The sequence below is a fragment of the Pelodiscus sinensis genome, chromosome 17, assembly GCF_049634645.1.
Source record: "Pelodiscus sinensis isolate JC-2024 chromosome 17, ASM4963464v1, whole genome shotgun sequence".
Taxonomy (NCBI): Eukaryota; Metazoa; Chordata; order Testudines; family Trionychidae; genus Pelodiscus; species Pelodiscus sinensis.
In genome coordinates, this window is record NC_134727.1 from 2,006,470 (window position 1) to 2,028,798 (window position 22,329).

Below are 22,329 nucleotides of genomic sequence, written 5' to 3' on the forward strand. Positions count from 1 at the left end.
GACCTGGTGATTACAATTTCAGTTGGTCAGCATCACCAGCTGAATTATCCTAGGGAGGACAAAACTAGTCTTTAAACCAAGTAACACAACTTCATCATAATTTCAACCTAAAGCACCCAGACTAATGGGGAATGGAAATTACACATAATAGCCACTGGTGCAAAATACCAGATGCTTTCTCGTTCACACCCAGCGAGGAAGATGGGGGATTTCAGCACATATTCTGCAACATCTGAATGAGGACTGATTGAGCCAAAAATATGATTGCAATAATTCAGTTTCTCTGTCCTGGATGCAGTCTTGTAGTTTTTTTGATTAAACAGACAACATACACATCCATAATAATCATCTTGGACCCTCTATCATCTTCTCCAGATATTCTAGAACCAGCACTGAGAAAACCCAATTACTTTTTAGTCCCTCATACTGACAGCAAGATATTATCTCCCTCACAGTATAATGCAAAGTCCTATTTACAACCTATACAACATTAGCAAGAATTCAGTCTGACATGTACAGAGGTTAAGTGCGCAGTGTGAGGTTTCTGAGGAATACATAAGATTACTATTAAAAGTTTGCATTGTGGTGTGAGGGAAATGAACGTATACTATGTTTTATCATCAGTTGGAGGCAAAAAAGTGTCATATGATGGTGCAGCTAGTGAAAACTTGCATAATTACGAGGATATGATTAAGAGATGTCCCTTAGTTTAGCATTTTCTTACTCTCCAGGGTTTGAGTTGGGTGGCTCAATTAACCCTATTCCCTATAAAATGCAGAGATCATAGAATGTCTTTGGGTATTAAATGCAAGCAGAGTATGGTTCTGAGGAAGCATGGGTGTTTGGGATGAGAAGGAAGTATGGATGTTGTGCTATTGTAGTTAGGTCTCTCCTTATCCTCCTGACCTCCAGCACAAAAGTGCCCACATTCCTGGGGGACGGGGGATCTCCCTGGTGCTTTACACCTTCTGAAGAGTGGCAGAACAGTACAGCACAGCCTCTGCTGAAGTCGCGGAACTACACAGGCTGCAGAGACCAAAGCAACAGAGCTAAGTACCTCTCTCAGATTTGAAGGAGCAACTTAGTGTAAGCTCAAAGGCTTCCTCTCTCATCCACCTTATCTCGTTAGTGTCCCGTACAATATGGCTACCACATTGCAAGCAACAATGGAGGATACTGAGTTCTGCCACTTGAAATGGAAACTCAAACATGAGCAAAACTTAAACAGCAATGTCTACATCCCGAGTAAATGCAAGAAATAAAACATCTCCAGAGGATTCACCATCTCTAACCCCTACATACAACTTCAAATAAGCAGAACAGCTATGCAGAATGACTTCCAAAAAACTAAGGAACCAACTCTTGCAGCTCACATACTCCCTAAGAGACCATCTCATTCTGGAAATCATCACATACTCCTATTCCTGGGGAGCAGGGGGAAAAAAAAAAAAAAAAAAAAATCAGGAAATCTACCTGGAGATCATGTAAAAAGACAAGAAAAACTATGACAAAATCTGATGACAGCTGTCTAACACAAAAGCAAAGGGGAACGAATTGCAACAACTCCACGAACTACAGATCACCACCTCTGGGAGAAACTACAGCACCAAAAGCTACCTCATGGACATCCTAACAACAATTTTTTAGAATAAAAAAACACCAGAACTGGAAGAGACCTCAAGAGGTCATCAAGTCCATTCCCCTGGCATCACAGAAGGACCAAGCACTGTCTAGATCATCCCTGATAGAGGTCTATCCAACCTCTTCTTAAATATCTCCAGAGATGTAGATTCCACAACCCTCCCCCTAAGCAATTTATTCCAGTGTTCAACCCTCCTGACAGGCAGGAAAGTTTTATCTAATGTCCAATCTAAACCTCTCTTGCTGCAATTTAAGCCCATTGCTTCTTGCCCTATCCTCAGACGCCAAGAACAATAATTTTTCTCTCACTTCCTTGTAACACCATAAAACCGCTAGCAAGTCCCCTCGCAGTCTTCTTTTTTCTAAACTAAACAAGCCCAATTCTTTCAGTCTTCCCTCATAGCTCATGTCTACTAGACCTTTAATAATTTGTATTGCTCTACTCTGGATCTTCTCCAATTTCTCCACCTCTTTCTTGAAATGTGAACTGAACACAATACTCAAATTTATTATGACCACCCATAACTGGAGCTCATTTATCTGTGCCCTCCATGGGATCTAGCTTCTACTCAATCATAGAACTTAATATAGTAGTACTAATGTGGAGAACTAGAATTTCTTCACTGACTCCACTTCAAATAATTGTTTCAAAACAATATCCATCAGAACCACCACCTTCCCATTGTCACAAGAAAAAAAAAATCACTTTACTCCCAACTACAGACAAAACCACATTCTTGATCATTAAACTGACTGACATCCTTAATCACATGCCTATCCACTCTCATCGACATTGCAGAGAGGACAGCTATTCAGTCCCTGAAAACCTGCTACCAGATAGTAATTAAATCAGTGAACAAATGGAATGCCATCCCAATTCTCAACTGGGATGACTTCATTAACCAAGCCAACAATTCGTTGACACCTACTATAAAAAACTCAGACAATCCCACATCACAATTCACCCAGGAATCTACAGGTATCATCAAATTGTTCCCCCACTCAACTCCAAAAGAAACTAACAACCTTGTCCCCCACAGACTGTCTATATGCTCCCCAAGGTACACAAACAAGGTAACCCAGGGCAAACCCGTCATAGCCAGTTATGGCACTTTTAATGATGCATTATCAGGACTCAGAAACCATCTTCAAGTTACTCACTGCATACAGGGTCAGATTCCTCCAGGACACAACCAGCTTCCTCCAAAAAACTCTAGAACATTAGCAACCTCCCTCAGAACACCATTCTTGCTATTACTGAGGTCCCCTCCCTATGGACTAACATCCCTTACAGTGATGGCATTGCTGCCTGCCTTTAATATCTGACACCTCAAACACACAAATACATTGGCAAACTCATCTGTGATTTCAAGGAGTGCTCTTTCGGGGCCGGGGGAGGGGGCTGATTCATGGGTTTTGAATGCTTGGGGTTGGCAGTACATTCAAGTTGATTGGGTTCCTGGACACAGTGGGAGACACTGACACAGTCTAGGATCCTAGAGAAGACACGAAACCAAGTCCTCACCCTGACGCCTCCATGTACTAGAGCTGAGATATGCCCCCCCCAGCTAACATTCAGATTCTCACACTGGAATCCTCCCCGCCCCTGCTACGCTCACTAAAACCCACATCCTCACACTGGATTTCCCCACCCTCACCCTGGATTCCCCCACCCTCACCCGGGTAACCAGTGGCTCTAAAGCACATCTGCTTGGGTGGCTTCCTGGCCAGCACAGTTCACATCACGGCAGAGGCAGCATCCCAGATTGAGCAGTGCCCTCTGAGGCCAGGATAACGTGGGCATTGGGAGCCTGGGTGCTACTGGGAAATGTGCAAGGGTGAGTCCCATGAGTGCTGTTCCCACCCCCAAGTCAGCAGGTGAACAGGCCTGATAAATACTTTTCAAAATATTTCATGGGCTGGATTGGGGAAGAGTCTGGGCTGCTGAGAGCCCCCAATATGGGAGTCTGGCACCCCTGCTCTGGACAGATGAGCAGAACTTCCTTACAGTTTTCCACCACAACTCCAACTACCACCACCCTCCACACGTCCTGCACACCAAGATCAGCTTCAACAATGGAACCCTAGAAACAGCTATGTACAAAAAACCCCCAGATCACCACACTTACTTTGAAGGATTGAGTAGACACCCCAAACACACCAGTGATCTACAGCCAAGCACACCAATACCACAGACTATGCACCCAGGAGAAAGTCCAAGATACCCCATATACCACTCTTGAAAATGCCAACATAAGAGGACATTCCACTGGAGAAGTAGATTGCATTGTGAAACATGCCACTCAAGTACATGCTTCAACATGGAAAAAGCCTCCAGACACCCCACACTGGAATATACACAATGTATCATTAAACAATTACAACCCATACCCAGGGGGCCACATACTGGCAGAACGTTTTCCCGGGCCACTTCTCCAGCCTCATCAGAAGCAGCAGCTAGGTCCTCTCAAACCAAGACATACCAACTGAAAGCAGCACCCAGATCCTACTGCAACAGAAGCAAAATCTGCAGATGCATTTCTCCTGTTACGATTATCAATATCCCTCTACAATACAGATTTCAAGATCTATGGATTCTACATACACTTATCACAACATGTAGTGTACCTTACCTAATACATTAAGGGCACATATTTTTGTGGATTAAAAGACTCATGGCAAGGTCACAGCTAGCCTGGGTCAGCTATCTTAGGCTCACGGGGCTAAACATTTCAGTGTAGACATTTGGGCTTGGGTCCAGGCTCTGGGGCTCTCCCTGCCCAAGGGGTCCCAGACCCTGGTCTAAACAGCAATTTTTCAGCTCCACAAGACCAAGTCAGCAGACACAGGCCAACCATAGATATTTACTTGCTGCACAGATGTGGGTGAAACAGGACAATCACCACTGTTCTTCAATGAACTCACACCGAAAAATTGTAAAAAGACAGTAACACCATATTATCTGTGGATGAATCCTTTTCATCAAGTGATCACGCCATATCTGACCTCTCAATCCTCATCCTCAAAGGAAACTTGCATACCTTCAAAGCAGAAGCCTGGAACCTTACATTAACAACTTTGCTAGACACTAAAAATCATGGATTTAAAGACACGGGATTTGTGGGTTATTACAACAACCTGTAATCCACTAAACCCTCTTTTTGTCCTAGGACTGCAGAGGTGTCAATTGGACACTTCACCACAAATGGTCTCTTCTAGTACAGATTACTGCTTATGCTAAATAGCCTGTTCCATCTTGTATTTTGCTGACACTGAATACTTTTTCCTGATCTGAAGAGCTTGAAAGCTATTCTTTCACCAACAGAAATTGTTTAAAAAAAATAATTAAAAAAGGGCTCACCCACTTGGTTTCTCAAGTATCACTCGGGTAATTTTACAAATAAAGATAACAGGGGTTGCCAAAGGTCACTGTCAGCAGCATGAGGCACAGATCCCAATCTCATCCACAGAATTTTTTCCTGGGTCACATTTTTAAAGACTGAGAGAAACATGATTATTTTAACAAAATCGGGGCTATCTTCCATGCCATGCAGAACCACTGCTACTCAGAATAACGTGTCGAATCTAAGTAGCTAGGCCATCTGTAACCACTCCTCTGACCATCAGCTCACACTCCTCTCACCGAGCTGGAGATAAATCCAGGAGTCCACATTTACAGCATTTTATTACTTCTGCTGTGGATACCGTGAGTTTATTGCAACTGGCAAAACACAGGAATTCTAAGTTACCTTTTGAAAAAGATGGATTCCTCATTGGGAAAATACCCTTACAGATGACGTAACTCTCAGCAAATAATAGGTATGTATTGCACATTATGGTCATTTGTCACATTGTCTGCTTATCACAAGCTGACAAGTGTGGCACTGAAAGGGTTGATAACTTTAGTAAAATGGCTGTGGCTTCAATAATGTAAAGAGCCTCCACCTTTCCTGTACCCTATCATGTAGTGTCCTTTCGAAGCTTCAACATAGCAGAGTTTCAGATTCATTGTATACTATGTAAAATGTCAGCTTTTTTAGCAAGAGAATGCTAAATAGACTGGAATATAAGCCATTATATATATTTTCCTAATTACAACCTAATATTGTCAAAGTTACATTTAAAAGTAGTGGTAATGTGTTAGTTACATGGGAAACTTAAGGGTAAATGGAAGTTAGCTGTACCTGAGGGCCTTTCAGACATGTAATCTTCCTCTGTACTCCACATTTTGGTATGCCTGTGTAGAGCCCTGCAAACCTGCAGCTATCTGCAGAGATCCACAGACCATGTTTGTGGCTCACAGTTGGATGCAGATGCAAATTTTATACCTAGAGCCTTGCAAATCCAAGAATATCTGCAAGGTCATTTTGCAGATTGGACATGGGTACAAATTTTGCATCCTCAAAAGACTATGCATGTGGGCCACAGGCCTGCAACTGGACACTCGTAGTAATTAGCATCCACTGGTCTGCACGTGCACTGTAATCGAATTGTGGATGCAGTTGATAATGGCACCTCCGCCTTTGAAATGTAGTCGGCTCTTGCTACATTTCAAAGGCGGAAGCGCCATGGGGATCTTGACTAGTTGCTTACATCCCTACAAGGAAGACCTTTTCTCTATGAAATATGGTCCCCACTGAGTCTGTCACAAGTGACCCAGTTCATTCACCTATCTGGCTGATTTGATGGCAACTTAAGCAACCATGAAAAAACATGGCTATTGGTTCCAAAAATGCATAGGGAATGCAAAGTTGAGGTCCCATTGTGGCAAAGGTTTTATCACTGGTGGGAAGGTCGTCATTAGACCCTTCAAGAACTGAATCATGGTAGAGCTAGTAAATGTGGTGGAATGAGAGGATGCTAGAGACGGATTGCCGCCAAATGGACTTTCAATAAGCTAACAAAGCCCTAATAGTTTGAGGCACAGGAGATAACTGATAATGACAGGGACACTTGCTGATTTTGGTGATAACTGATTCCTTCATGATCAGGTAGAGAAATGCCTCCATTTAGCTAAATAGCATTTCTAATAGAAATGTTTCCGCTGCGAATAAGGATAGGTCAGATGGCCTTCAAACATAAAAGTTCAAGATCTGATACCCACACAAATACCAGGCCATGAGCTACTGAGGCGCTGGCTGCGCTATCTGGCCCTGCATGTGCCCTGAGTGAACAGATATTGAAATGGTTAAAATGTAGATGGAAATTCAGGAAATAAAAAATATTGGGGTCAATTGTATGCCATGAGAATAAACCTGGCCCTGTCACTGCAAATTCTGTGGAGAACCTGAGGTGGAAGGGGAGGAGAGGACCGTACCTCAGAGTCCATCCAGGATAACAAAAGGTCATCATCCTTGCAGCTGTGCGATAACAGTTTTGGAACAGAGCGTGTGAAGTTTTTGTTTGGGAGGCAAATAGGTTCAAAGATGGTGCTCACCACTGAGTGAAGATTTCAGTAGACAGAATTATCTACTTCTCAGCTGTGGTCTATGGAGAAATGCCTGCAGATATAGTCTGCCAAAGTATTCTGCACATCTAGAAGGTATGTCCCAGCATGATGTGGTTCTTCATGTCCCAGTTCCATAAGTTTGCTGCCTTTCCTCAACCCTCATGCCATCCTGTTTATGTGAGAGACCTGGTCGTGTGGTCTGACACTGGCTAGCATGAGGTGAGGAATGTGTTGCATGCAGCTACAGGAACTGCCCTGAACTCCAAGAGACAAACTTTCTGGTCTCCCATGGAGGCCATGTGCCTTATGCAGTGATTGGCCTAATGTGCTCCCCAGCCTATGAGTGTTTCATCTGTGATTATGGCTGTGATGGAGGCAGATAGGCGAAAGACAATTTGCACTTGGGTCCACTGTATCCGAGGGACATAAGAATGGTCAGAATGGGTCCACCTAAGCTCGGGTCCACCTAAGCCCAGTATCCTGTCTACTGACAGTGGCCAATGCCAGATGCCCAAGGGACTGAACAGAATAGGTAATCATCAAGTAATCCCTCTCCTGTCCCCCATTCCCAGCCTCTGACTGAGGCTAGGGACACCATTCCTACCTATCCCGGCTAATAGCCACTGATGGACCTAACATCCATTGTTTTGGGGGGGGAGTTACCCATGTATTCATGTTGTCCTCATCCAGTGACTAAACGGAACAAAGCCAAACCTGCAGATAACGAATGTGGGGTCCAGTGAACAGCATTTTTATATACTCAGAACCATGTGGCCTAGTAGGGTAGGTAGACCCCAACTGGGGTATAAGGTCTGAGGAGGATTTGGTTTATCAGGCTGTTCATAGCTGGAAACCTGAAGGGAGATAGGTTTTTCCTGGTAAGCCTAGCAGGTCGAGTCCTATGAAACCTATAGCCCTAGTGGGAGTCAAAGTGGAGTAAAATATTGCATCTTTCAAGTCAGGGCTACAAACCATGTATTAAGAACGGCCAGACTGGGCCAGACCAAGAGGTCCATTTAGCCCAGTATCCTGTCCTCCAACAGCAGCTAATACAGCTGCTAAGTGCTTCAGAGAAAATGAACAGAACAGGTAATCGAGCGAACCATTCTCTGTCACCTATTCCCATCTTCTGGTAACAGAAGCTAGGCCACTTCCTAGTCCCCACCAGGGACAGAATTACTGATATTAGTCCTATAACATCCCATTAAAAGAAGCCCTTGGAGAGAGGGAGGGGATGGGTAGTTGTCACAGAAGTGAAAGAAACCACATACATGCGTCTTGAAATGTGTTGCATGCATAGTTATTTGCATGAGCATGGGGCGAGGTCTGGGTGGGTCTGTAGATTTGCTTGTGGTTGGGGTGTAAACACCCAGGGAGCAGAGGGCTATCCTAGAGTCCGGGAGAAAGTAGTATGACTTTTCTCACTGAAGAGATTACACTCAAAAGTCAAAATTGTTGATGGTATTCTGGACCTCCCCGGAGAAGCCTGAAGAGAACAGCCGTGATTCACACCTCACGATTCCAGCTGTGGTGATTGCTTTAGATGCAATGTCAGTACATCCACTGACAGCTGAAGTCACATCTTAGCCACCAGACTGCCTTTGGTGACGAAGACTTGGAACTGAGCCCCATCTACCTAAGGAAGTTTGTCTCTGAACTTCAGCAATTTGGAATAATTTAGTTAGCAAATATTCTCCTATACCTGGTAGTTAGCAGCTCTAAACTGGAGACCAGCTCATGAAAATACTTCACTTTCCTAGAAGTCAAGGAAATTGGCACTGTTGGCAGCGGGGGTGAATGTGTGTTTCTGTTACCTGGACTTCTACATAGCCACTTGCATTGCTAGAAGTTGGGCACTGGGTGGGTAAATAAAAACTCTGCCCCCCTTTCACTGGCAAAATCTATCACTTGATGATAGGGCTACAGAATGCAATACAACCTATTCATCCAAAACTAAAGCAACCAAAAAAGCTCAATTCCTTGAAAGGGGCCACAAACTCGATCACTGTGTGTCCCTGTGCCTCATCCATAAAAATGGGGATTCTGTACATCCCTATCTCCAAGAGGTTATGAGAAAACACATACTGCAAGACTACAATTCTCTCAGATTTTTATATTGTCTCATTACTCTAGTAACTAAAATAGCCTGCATACTAGGTTTACATTCATGTCAATGCATTCGGATAAGCTATTAAATACGAGTGAGTTTATTCAAAGGCTTATATTTTCTTTGCTGGTATGACCATGGATAGGGGTCATCCCAATTCTTAGACAAGAGTCTGCTGCTGACAGAAAAAGCCCGGGTCTGCGTTTGTAATTCACTATTACAGCAGCAAAGGATTTTCAGTTTACGTTTTTTAAACAAATGTAATTTAAAAACTGCTGTTTCAAGTGTGGGCTTCAATAAGCATTTAAGTGTTCAAATAGCTTAGTAAGGACACTAAGGACTGGTAGACAAGTTATTGTGATGATATTCTTTAACCTACCTTTTAATACTGTCTTTCTACAAATAAGTCAATGTAAGTAGCATCCACAATCACTGTATTACTCAGCTAAGTGTGGCTGTGTTGTAGCCACAACTTAAATCCAGGTTCAAGGTTTTAGAAGGTTACTGTAAGTAAACTTCAGAAATTGAGTGTAATTCAGGATTCCACTCCTTCGCACTACAAGTAGTGGGAGAGGGTGAAATCTGACACTAAGCCTACTGAAGAAATGTAAGCCAAATACTAAGCAGTGCTGATGTTCTCCAAGGATAGGTCCAGCCTAGAAGGATGGCAATTTAAAAAGGTTCATGGGTGGAGGTTCCCAAAGAATGCTCTAGAGCACCTCAGGAGGACTATTAAAAAGCAAAATAAATGGTTAGATCCCTGCTGCTGATGGTACACTCAAGTAGCACTTTTAAGCCTCCAAACTGACTGGCAGCAGCGATCATCAAACTCAAAACAGCAACCTAACTTACTGTTTACACTAAGCAAAACTCAACCCGGGAGTAACATGGGAAAACCATGGAAGTAGCCTAAAAGGCAAACCCACACAAGGATGTGGAAGCAGGGATGTGGAATACAACTCCAAGTTATTCTGCTTTTTGGGAAGACATTTGTTGCACATTCAGTCTAAGTTTTCAAAGCTGTGCTGGAGAAAGAATACCAAAATGATACAAAGTGTCCAAAGATCAAGATGATAAAAAATTAATATAAATGGGCAGTAGCAATTAATGTTTGTAAAGTTTAAAAAGCAGAGAGATGAAGACCCAAACATTTCTAATCCAGTAGTAGAAATACAGATTTCTGGGACACTGAAGAACATTGGTAGAACTAAAAGAATCGGTAAAAACTATCCCTTAGAGAATACTGAACCGTCTACTGCATTCTGCCCAGGGCAAGAGAGTGAACTATTACAAAAATCTAAGAATCAGCTAAGTATTTAAACTAATAGCTGTATCAATATTTAGTGCAATTCCCCTGCAAACTTTTGATCTCTCCTTTTGACTAGTACCTCAAATGGATACCCTCAACACTTGCTTTTATGAAGCATAACTTTTTTCTGTAAGAAAGGGATAAGTAGATGCTAAGCTTGCAGATTAAACACTTTCATGCACAAGATACACAAGAAAAGTCTTACTAAATCAGCACCAGCTTGAAGCAATACATCTGCAACATCAGTATGTCCATTTTCACAGGCATAGGTCAAAGCTGTGTCTCCGGTAGCGGTGGTTGCATGGACATTCGCTCCTATAAAAGCAACATACATGCTAAGGGTTACTGCAGACATTCTCTCCCGCCAAATATTTTATTTGAGTGAATCCACCAACAGTTAAACTTAAAAAAGCAGCTGATCCTCATACTGTTGTAACGGCAGTAAGTAAGGCTTGGCTTCCAATAGCACAGGGCCTAATAGAGGAGGAGACCTGAGATCTGGGAGAAGAGCCAGGAGTTTGTGGCAAAGGAAGGTTGTGGCACATTTGACAGCAGTTAAATTGCTAGACAAAACCAGTCAACTCACTTTACTGCAGTGCTAACTGGCAACAGCTCCCACTCCCCAGTGCTGAAGATTTTCATTCCTAAATCCAGGAACTCGGGGCTCTCTCATTTTTTTGCAATCTGGTTCAACAACCTAGACTATAATTTATGCAGATTACCTGCTCTACAGCAAACTGTGCCAAGGGGGTTCTACCTTATGGAACAGTGCTTAAAAAGAAGTTGGATACAGTAGTACTATTACTACAAGGGTATAATATTTTGATTGGACAGATTTTCTTTTTCCTCGGCAGAAGAATGGGACTAGTATTTATGCTTAATCTTTATATTGCTCCAATAATTAATTTTGTTGCGATAAATTACCAGTGACTGTTTTCATATTTCCAAACTGCATTTAACCAGTTTGCTAGCGGAATACAAACAATTAGATATTTTAGAGCATTATTCTTATGCCAAAGACTGACACCTCACGTATCCTTTGACAATTTCAGTAGACAAAGCAAACTGAGCTAGACAGAGTACCATTAAGGGTGAGGCTAGTTCAAAGTCTATTGGTTGTGCTTTAGTATAAAGGCTATTGATTGCCATTATCCCTTATCCATAGCTGAACTACTTCCTTTTCTAGCACCAACTATTCTGTGACTTATTAACATTAAGTGTATTATAGGAGAAAAAACGCTCATTTACCTTTTGTAACTGATGTTCTTCTAGATGTGTTGCTCACATCCATTCCAACAGACATGTGTGCTGCATGCACAATTGTGGAAGACTTTTTTCCACTAGCAGTAACTGTGGGGCAGGCTATGGCACTCCCTAGAGTGGCGCGTGTACACCCCAGTATATAGGGGCTCAGCCGTCTCTCTACCCTCTCAGTTCCTTCTTGCCAGTTTTCCAGCAGAGGTGGAACTGAAGGGGTGGAAGGCCGGCTGAGTCCTCTATACCATGCCATACAGGTGCCATTACAGGAGTCTCCTCAGTTAGCCCGATGCATATCAGTAGGGGAAAACAACCTTCCAGTGATCGTACATGTGGTGCACACACACCTATTAGAATGAGCAGGAGCAGTCACTCAAAGAATAAAATAATTTAGTTTAAAGTAACCATGAGCCACAATATAAACTGATCTCTATGTTATGGTATTGCAGCAGCTGCACGAAACTTAGGTTTGTTATTTAAATCTTCTGTTAAAAGTCTTTCTCCTGTAAAAATCTCATTGAAATGACAAAAATTAACAATACACACAGTATATTTGGGTTTTCTATTGTGGTTTCAAGAATGGCTATGAATTGCCACTATGAACGACAATTTTAATTTGGCCTGGGAAAGAGTGAAAATGACTATAACAGAGGTTCCCTGACTTGCGTTGTGTTCCCCTTTATCTGAAACGGAATCTGTCTGCATTCTCCTCCCACCCCAGAGCCCGGGGACAGGTAGTTCTCCCTCTCCGCCTCCAATGGGGGCAGGGCAAAGCGCTACAGGGCTATTTCCTAATTCAGACATTTTTCTTTAAGACTAGCATCTTTTAAGCGATATCTCCTTTAAGTCAACTGGTGGGTGGGCGGGCGGGGAGGTGTTAACTTACCTGCTGCCAATAAGTATTTCACCAATTCAAGATGTCCCTCTTGAGCAGCTTCCATTAAAGGTGTAGAGCAACCAAGTTCTATGTCAGCTCCTGCCTTAATAAGGAAATCAGCTACTTCAGAAAATCCTCCACAGCACGCCAGAGTAAGAGCTGTTTCTTGTGTTTCTTCTGTCTGTGCATTTATATTTGCTCCTGGGGAAAAATGATCTGTTAAATGGTCTGGCCAGACAAGTCAAGGAGATGGGCACTCATTTTCCTGTTCTGCCCCCACCCGCAGCCTTTCGCAAGAAGTCAGTGTGTGATAGTTCTATGTTTTCCCTATCAAGTAATAGCCATGTACTAAATCATCACACACTAACAACTTGCAAGATCAGTACTTAATCATTCAAAGTGAGATTATGAAAGACTATGTAGTTGGAATAACCACCAGAAAAGATTTAATGTAGAGTAATTCATGTGATTAAACCATTTTCTTACCCTGCGCCAGTAGCAGTGCTACCATCTCCTCATGCCCTTCACGTGCAGCTTCCATCAGCGGAGTATAACCTTCATCATTAACTTCCTCAAGATTTGCTCCCCTTTCTATTAGTAGTGCGGCTAGTTCCACATGTCCACCGCAAGCAGCTAATGTAAGTGGAGATTCAAATGAATCCGCAGGCATGTTGACTTGAGCACCACTGTCTAGAAGTAAACGAGCTACTTCCACGTGTCCATCCTAAGAGCAGAGTAATTGAAAAACAAATGAAGTCAGAAACATCCCAATGTAGCAAAGACACCACTGTTACAAATGTTCTCATGAACGTCCATTTTTGGACTCTGGTAAGATCTCTTTCCAAGACAATGTCTGAGAATTGTAACAGTGCATCTATCTCACTCTGAAAAAAATCTGCTTTCTTTTCGTAACTATAAATCTCATAACATTAATAATGGCAATTCTTTTGCATAATAATCCAAAAACTGCACAATTTCTAATTGATTGGAGATAAAATTTAGTAATTTAGATCCAAATGCTTTATTTAATATGATAAGAGCTTTGGAGCAAGAACCACACCTTCTTGTGTATCTGTATAGCATATTTTGGGCACTATCATAATACAGCTAGTAAATTATAATCCAGCACACAATTACCAGACAGTTTAATAATGAATACTCCAACAGGAAGCAATCATGGAAAAGCAAATTTCTTTCTGGATTGGCTTATCACCAGTATGGACAAAGAACATGCTAACTTCCATAGATACTACATTACTAGGGAACTATTTACATGGTTATGTCTACACTGCATTCCTCTTTCGAGAGAGGAATGCAAATGCAGGCAAACAAAATTGCAAATGAAGCGCAGATTTGAATTTCCCGCGCTTCTTTTGCATAATTGCGTCCGGGCGCTATTTCGAAATACCTTCTTTGAAAAAAGAAATGCTGTCTAGATGCAGTTATTTTGAAAGAAAACCCTTCTTTTGAAATTACCCTTACTCCTTATAAAATGAGGTTTAAGAAAGAAAACCCTCTCTCGAAAGAGGAATGCAATGTAGACATACCCCATGAGTTTAGTAATGAAAGACACCAAACATATCAAACAAAGGGTTATACGAGTTATCTAAAGCAAAACCAGTTCCATGCATCGCCACTGGCAGTTAAGGAGGAACTGAGGGTTGGGTGAGCACATAGCCCCAATACCATGCCCATGGAAGTGCCACCTCAGGGGTCACTAGTACGGATGTTAAAATGTGTTTTTGGTAAATGTATAACTGTTGAATTTTTCAGCGAAGTGGACAGGCGCTGCAGACAGGGGAGTCTGGAGAGAGAGTTTGACAGAGGGAGGCCTACGATGGTCAGGAAGACCCACAACACCTGTGCCAGCACTGCTTCTGTCTCCTCCACCAGCGCCTGTAGCCAGACAAGAGCACCTGAGCATGGATGCCTCTACCCAGATCCTAGTATGGTTTTGCAGGGAATGTGGATTTCAATTCCCACTTATTGATATCCAGGCTGGGGAGGTCATCCAGTACAAAAAGTGCCTGCTGGTAGAATCTCTCAGGCAGCAGGTGGCAGAGCTACAGGAGAAGGTAGCTAGGTTGAGGAGCACCCGCATCCATGAGAAATTCCTGGACCGTGTTCATGAGGAGACAGGTGAGGTAGCTGTCCCGGTACACAAGACTGGGGACACACCACTGGTGGAGGAGGAGACGGCTCAAGGTGGACAGTGGCAGCTGGTTACTTCTGGCACCGTGGTACTAGGAAACCGTTATGCTCTTCTTTATACAGAAGATAAGCAATCACCCCCTACACTGGAGGAGGAGAAGCCCTGTACCCACAAGGTGGGGAGGTCTGCTGCCACCACTGAGAATAGGAAACATAGGGTAGTGGTGGTCGGAGACTCTTCTGAGGGGGACGGAGGCGTCCATATGTTGCCCTGACATTTCATCTTGGGAGGTATGCTGTCTGTCGGGGGCCCGTATCTGAGATGTTATGGAGGCACTGTCGAGGATTATCCGGCCCTCTGACTACTACCCCATGCTACTCATCCACGTGGGCACTAATGATACTGCAAGGTGTGACATGGAGTGCATCAAGAGTGACTACAGGGCTCTAGGAGTACGGGTGAAGGAGCGCAGGTGGTATTCTCTTCGATCCTTCCTGTTGCAGGTAGGGGCCCGGGCAGAGACAGGTGCATCCTGGAGGTGAATGCCTGGCTGCGAAGATGGTGTTGCCAGAAGGGCTTTGGCTTAGACCATGGGATGCTATTCCAGGAAGGACTGCTAAAAAGGGATGGCATCCACCTTTCAAGGAGGGGGAAGACCCTATTTGGACAAAGAATGGCTAACCTAGTGAGGAGGGCTTTAAACTAGGTTCAATGGCGACAGGTGAGCAAAGCCCACAGATAAGTGGAGAACATGGAGACCTGGGAGATGGGTCGGAAATGGGAGGGAGCGTGGGCTACAATGGCAGAGAGAAAGGAGAGTCAGGGCAAAACTGGGAGGCAAGGTCAAATCAGGATCTTAGATGCCCTATATACAAATGCGAGGAGTATGGGAAATAAGTAGGAAGAACTAAGCAGGAAGAACTGGAAGTGCTAATAAATAAGTACAATTATGACCTTGTTGGCATCACAGAAACTTGGTGGGATAATACACATGATTGGAATGTTTGTATAGAAGGGTACAGCTTGCTCAGGAAGGATAGACAAGGGAAAAAGGGAGGAAGTGTTGCCTTATACATTAAAAATGAACACACTTTGAATGAGGCGGAGATGGACATAGGAGATGGAAGTGTTGAGAGTCTCTGGGTTAGGCTAAAAGGGATCAAAAACAAAGGTGATGTCATGCTAGGAGTCTACTACAGGCCACCAATCCAAGTGGTAGAAGTGGATGAAACTTTTTTTAAACAAACAAAATCATCCAAAGCCCAAGATTTGGTGGTGATGGGGGACTTCAACTATCCAGATATATGTTGGGAAAATAACACTGAGGGGCACAGACTATCCAATAAGTTCTTGGACTGCATTGGAGACAACTTTTTTTTTTCCAGAAGGTTGAAAAAGCTACTCGGGGGGAAGCTGTTCTAGATTTGATCCTAACAAATAGGGAGCAACTGGTTGAGAATTTGAAAGTGGAAGACAGCTTGGGTGAAAGTGATCATGAAATCATAGAGTTCACAATTTTAAGGAAGGGTAGAAGGGAGAACAGCAGAACAGAGACAATGGATTTCAGGAAGGTGGATTTTGGTAAGCTCAAGAGAGCTGATAGGTAAGGTGCCATGGGAATCGAGACCAAGGGGAAAAACAGTTGAGGAGAGTTGGCAGTTTTTCAAAGGGCCCAAAAGCAAGCTATTCCGATATGTCGGAAAGATAGAAAATATGGCAAAAGACCATCTTGGCTTAAACACGAGATCTTTCATGATCTAAAAATAAGGAGTCATATACAAAATGGAAAGTAGGACAAATTACAAAGGATGAATATAGGCAAACAGCACAGGAATGCAAGGGCAAGATTAGAAAGGCAAAGGCACAGAATGAGCTCAGACTAGCTACCGGAATAAAGAGAAACAAGAAGACTTTTTATAAATACATTAGAAGCAAGAGGAAGACCAAGGAGAGGGTAGGCCCACTGGTCAGGTGAGGAGGGAGAAACAGTAACAGGAAACTTGGAAATGGCAGAGATGCTCAATGACTTCTTTGTTTCGGTCTTCACCGAGAAGTCTGTAGGAATGCCTAACAGTGAATGCTAGTGGGAAGGGGGTAGTTTTAGACGGTAAAATAAAAAAGGAACAAGTTAAAAATCACCTAGAAAAGTTAGATGCCTGCAAGTCACCAGGGCCTGATGAAATGCATCCTAGAATACTCAAGGAGCTGATAGAGGAGGTATCATCTTTGGAAAATCATGGGAGACAGGAGAGATTCCAGAGGACTGGAAAAGGGCAAATATAGTACCCATCTATAAAAAGGGAAATAAGAACAACCCAGGAAACTACAGACCAGTTAGTTTAACTTCTGTGCCAGGGAAGATAATGGAGCAAGTAATTAAGGAAATAGTCTGTAAACACTTGGAAAGTGGCAAGGTGATAGGGAACAGCCAGCATGGATTTTTAAAGAACAAATCATGTCAAACTAATCTGACAGCTTTCTTTAATAGGATAACGAGTCTTGCGGATAAGGGAGAAGCGGTGGATGTGGTATACCTAGACTTCAGTAAGGCATTTGATACGGTCTCGCATGATATTCTTATCAATAAACTAGGTAAATACAATTTAGATGGGACTACTATAACGTGGGTGCATAACTGGCTGGATAACCGTACTCAGAGAGTAGTTATGAATGGTTCACAATCCTGCTGGAAAGGTATAACAAGTGGGATTTCGCAGGGGTCTGTTTTGGGACCGGCTCTGTTCAATATCTTCATCAACGATTTAGATATTAGTATAGAAAGTACACTTATTACGTTTGCAGATGATACCAAGCTGGGAGGGATTGCGACTAATCTGGAGGATAGGGCCATAATTCAAAATGACCTGGACAAATTGGAGAAATGGTCTAAGGTAAATAGGATGAAGTTTAATAAAGACAAATGCAAAGTGCTCCATTTAGGAAGGAACAATCAGTTTCATACATACAGAATGTGAAGCGACTGTCTGGGAAGGAATACGACAGAAAGGGATCTAGGGGTCATAGTGGACCACAAGCTGAATATGAGTCAGCAGTATGATGCTGTTGCAAAGAAAGCAAACATGATTCTGGGATGCATTCACAGGTGTATTGTGAGTAAGACAGGAGAAGTCATTCTTCCACTCTATTCTGCGTTGGTTAGGCCTCAATTGGAGTACTGTGTTCAGTTCTGGGCACCGCATTTCAAGAAAGATGTGGAGAAATTGGAGAGGGTCCAGAGAAGAGCAACAAGAATGATTAACAGTCTAGAGAACATGACCTATGAGGGAAGGCTGAAGGAATTGGGTTTGTTTAATTTAGAAAAGAGAAGATCGAGGGGGGACATGATAGTTTTCAGATATCTAAAAGGGTGTCATAAGGAAGAGGGAGAAAACTTGTTCTATCCGCAGAGGCCAAGATGAACAAGCAGCAATGGGCTTCAACTGCAGTAAGGGAGGTTTAGGTTGGACATTAGGAAAAAGTTCCAACTGTCAGGGTAGTCAAACACTGGAATAAATTGCCCAGGGAGGTTGTGGAATCTCCATCTGTGGAGATATTTAAGAGTAGGTTAAAGAAATGTCTATCAGGGATGCTCTAGACAGTATTTGGTCCTGCTGTGAGGGCAGGGTACTAGACTCGATAACCTCTGGAGGTCCCTTCCAGTCCTAGTATTCTATGATTTATACACAGCTGGGAGGTGGCTCCACAGGAGCTGGCTTTCTGCATGCATCAACTCTGCTTCCATCTGACGACTCTCCCCTGCAGTTAACTGTTTACACTATCACATCTCTAATTGCTAGAGGAGTTCCTCTATGGGTATTGCCAGGGGAAAAATCTTCTAGCACCAGTGCACATGGTTAGCAAGCAAACCAACTGTGGAATGCACATAAGCAATTACTCAAACAAAACCAAATATGACCGATACAACAGAGAGTCCAAAATTATGTTTCCTCTCTTAGTAAAACACACCTCCCTCAAGATCAACCTCTCAGCATGAGTCTAGTGTTGTTGCGCTTGTGCCCAATATTATAGTAACACATTCAGTAAAAATTGACCAAATTGGGGCAGACACTCACACACTCTTTTAGGCCTCAATTAAAAAAAACTGCTTATGTGTGTTTAAAATTATGCATATATGCATCTTGCTGAACTGGACTGCAGTGCAGATTTTGATTCATATTAAGACAGCATATAGGCTAGGATGTTCCTTGCATCTAGGAAAGTTAACTTGCAGTTAATCTTGAGTATCCTGACTGAAAACATGCCTTCCACCTCAATGTCCTCAGGCAGGAGAGAAGGATTTTGGTTGCTCAGCCTTCTACTTAGTTAAATTCTTACTCCAACACTAAAGGACACAGTTGCACCCAAAGCACAGGCTCCCTATAACAAAAGAACTATTTTTTCCACTCAGAACTAAATCTGACAGCCAAGCTGTCTTTTGAGAAGCCACACTTTAAAATGGTATTCTTAGCAAGACAACCCTAAAACATTTTCTCTCCTGGATCAGTGCATTAAAAAAAAAAAGTCCCATTAGCCAAAAAAGGCTTGCTTTGTTCTACCAACTCTTTGACTCTTCTCTGTCACCCCAAACAAAACTGATTCACTAAATACTATTTACCATGCAGGCCTCCATTAGGGCTGTGTGCATCTCATCTGTTTTATGTTCTTGATCAGCTCCAGCTTCAAGCAGAAAACGAACCATATCTAAATGGCCTTCAAACAAAAGAAAACAATGTGTTACAAACATTAATAAAGGGTTTAGTCAAAATATAATTTATATTTTTGTAGGTATTATAATTTGTAAATACACTGCTATTTTGGCAGAACACAAGAGAGGCTTCAACATTATAACACTGTACGAGCGGTCTTATCAGTTAAGATTTTAACTTCTGGCTATGCAAAGTTTATTCTTTTAAAACCAATCCCTGTTAAATAAAACCCTGTTAAAATCCTGCCTTGAAACTTCAAACTATAAACAAATAGCATGTGCGTTCTAGTTGCCCACATAGTTTAAGTACTACATGGATTGGCAAAAAAGTGAGGAAAGGAGAAAAATCAACCTAGAAGGTAAAAAACCCTTCCAGAAAAGAATATGAAGTTATAACAGGTTAAATTTATAACATTACAGATAAGCACTGTTACTCTGGTCTTCTACAACACAATGGCCACAGATGCCTTCGTACCACATTCACAACTGGGATTTTAGTACTCTCTCTCTCTAAAGGAGAAACAGAAAGCATGTGTATAGAACACCATTTGCAACAAGACTCAGGATACGTCTAGACTGCAGGCTTCTTTCATAAGCTTTTCCAGAAAAGCTCTTCCGAAAAAGCTTCCAGAAGAGCATCCACACTGCCAAAGCGCATCAAAAAGTGATCTGCTTCTTCGAAAGATAGCGTCCACACTGAATGGACGCTCTCGCATTTAAGCTGTGATTACTACGGACGGAGTAGCCACCAGTGCACCTGTGCTTTTTCCTCTTCTTTTGAAAGGACTCCCTCTTCCCTGTCCATACACGCCTTTTTCCAAAAGAGTTATTTTGGAAAAAGGATTCTTCCGTGTAGAAAGAGGTTTCCCAATGTTGGAAAAACCCCTCTGTTCTTTTTTTTTTGGGGGGGGGGGGGGGGGGAGGAGAAGAGAAATCGAAAGAACGCAACTGCAGTGTGGAAGTGAGTGAAGTTTTTTCAGAAAAGATCTGTAGTGTAGACATACCCCAGGGTTTAGAAAGATGCAGTTTTTGTGGCAACAGCAATGGCCATGACTAAACACATACTTGTTCTTATGTCTCAGATGGGGAGCTATGTTAGTCTGTAACTTTAAAACCAGAAAGTAGTCCTCTGGCACCTTAGAGGCTAACAAAATATATAGTATCATGAGCTTTCATGGATAAGACCTACTTCTTCAGATGAGTTGGAATGGAGTTGTTCTTATGCTGTGTCTTAATGTGATTGGATGGAGCAAGGGTAGAGTATGTGTTAGATATGAGAAAGTTAAGTTGCAAATAATTCCAGATTTCCTGACTTCATTTAGCTTTCTTTAAACTCCAGCACTCTAATTTGGTTCCTGAAGGTATTTTTTTTAAACTTTTACAAAAATTGTCTTGGTATTTTAGTTAGATTCCAAGCATAAACTCTAACAATGTCACATGCGTAATACAATGAAACTTTAAAAAAAAAAATACAAAAGGTGAAGAGTCACTTAACACTTCCACACAAACCAAGATTTTAATACCATACCTTTATAGCAAGCTAGTGTAAGTGCACTTTCTTTGAACTCATTGGAATGAGTGTTGATTCCTGCACCATATTCCAGAAGTACTCTCGCAACCTCAACATGACCTGCACTGGCTGCTTCCATTAAAGGAGTATGTCCATTTTCATTATGATCTTCTATATTAGCACCTGCTTTCAATAGCACTTTCACTATGTCAACGAATCCCCCAGCGCAGGCATAAGTGAGTGCTGTGTTCCCTAAGAGAAAATAAAAGAACATACAGTAAATAACTCCCTCCTCCTTCGCCTAACCCCAGCTGCAAATTTTAAAAGTTTTGGCTTAGTTTAACATATAGAATTTTAATTTTCCTAAGTATTTATAACAAATCAACCTAGCAGACCTTTGCACTTCTCTCACCTATGATTTCAGGGGAGGTAGAAGATTCAGAAACAGATTAACAATTAGACATAAGTATGATCATCAAACAGTGTACTAGTTCCAGGACTCCTTTTATCAGTGTAAAAACCTTTTATTTGGCCTACGGTAACTTCTCTAGGAGTCCTAGAGAGACACTCAACAACCCTTTTATTTTATATCTCATGCAAAGGCCATTATTCCTGCTTTGTGTGGCCTCGGTCTTCTGTAAACTATATCTTGGTAATCTCTCTCAGCCAAGACAGTCAAGTTCTGACTAACTAGCTCACACCTCCCTCAGCATTTTTCACCATAAATGGTAGGCATGTAAGTGATTTAACCTTTCATTCTATATTTTCTTCCATTTTTGCCTTCACCCACCACCTTCTTCCTATACAGAATCTGTTACAAAAGCTTTCTGTATTTCGCAAGGACACTAAGGTCATCGCATTATCCGGTTTCGGAAACTGACCACATTTTGTCTATTAGCAATATCACTAAGCACAGAGGTGGGCCGGGACAGCAGTCCACTGCCAATGGGAGCTGCGATCCCACATACCGGTGGTCAGTGTAGGGACCCACAAGGGGCTAGCCCTGGCAAACTGGATCTGTCCAGAGAGCTGGTATTTGCCCACGCCAACTTACCCACTGCCCAGATGAAATGTGTGGCTTATTTTAGTACCACTTTTCCAAACCTTCCAACATTTTACTTTTCTAGGAGTCCTAGAGAGACACTCAACAACCCTTTTATCTTATCTCTCATTCAAAGGCCATTTTTTCTTTCTTTTTTTTCCTTGGAAGAGGGATGGTAAACCACTGGTTTACTTGCCCAAACTCACTATTTATACCACTAATTTATAGTATCCTTGAAAACTTATGGATTTCATTTTCAGGAAAGCACCTTGTTTATCTC

At 42.3% G+C, this 22,329-nt stretch overlaps 1 protein-coding gene across 22 annotated transcripts in view; it reads right to left on the reverse strand.

The window, feature by feature from the left end:
* ANKHD1 (ankyrin repeat and KH domain containing 1) overlaps window positions 1–22,329 on the reverse strand; it is a 147,729-nt gene that overhangs the window by 72,873 nt on the left and 52,527 nt on the right. For all 22 annotated transcript variants that reach the window (XM_075900082.1, XM_075900080.1, XM_075900075.1 and 19 more), the window contains exons 6-10: window positions 21,026–21,259; window positions 19,408–19,502; window positions 13,127–13,364; window positions 12,650–12,841; window positions 10,712–10,821 (exon numbers count right to left, since the gene is read on the reverse strand). In XM_075900082.1, the coding sequence (XP_075756197.1) occupies window positions 10,712–10,821; window positions 12,650–12,841; window positions 13,127–13,364; window positions 19,408–19,502; window positions 21,026–21,259 (869 nt within the window). The remainder of the gene's footprint in view (window positions 1–10,711; window positions 10,822–12,649; window positions 12,842–13,126; window positions 13,365–19,407; window positions 19,503–21,025; window positions 21,260–22,329) is intronic.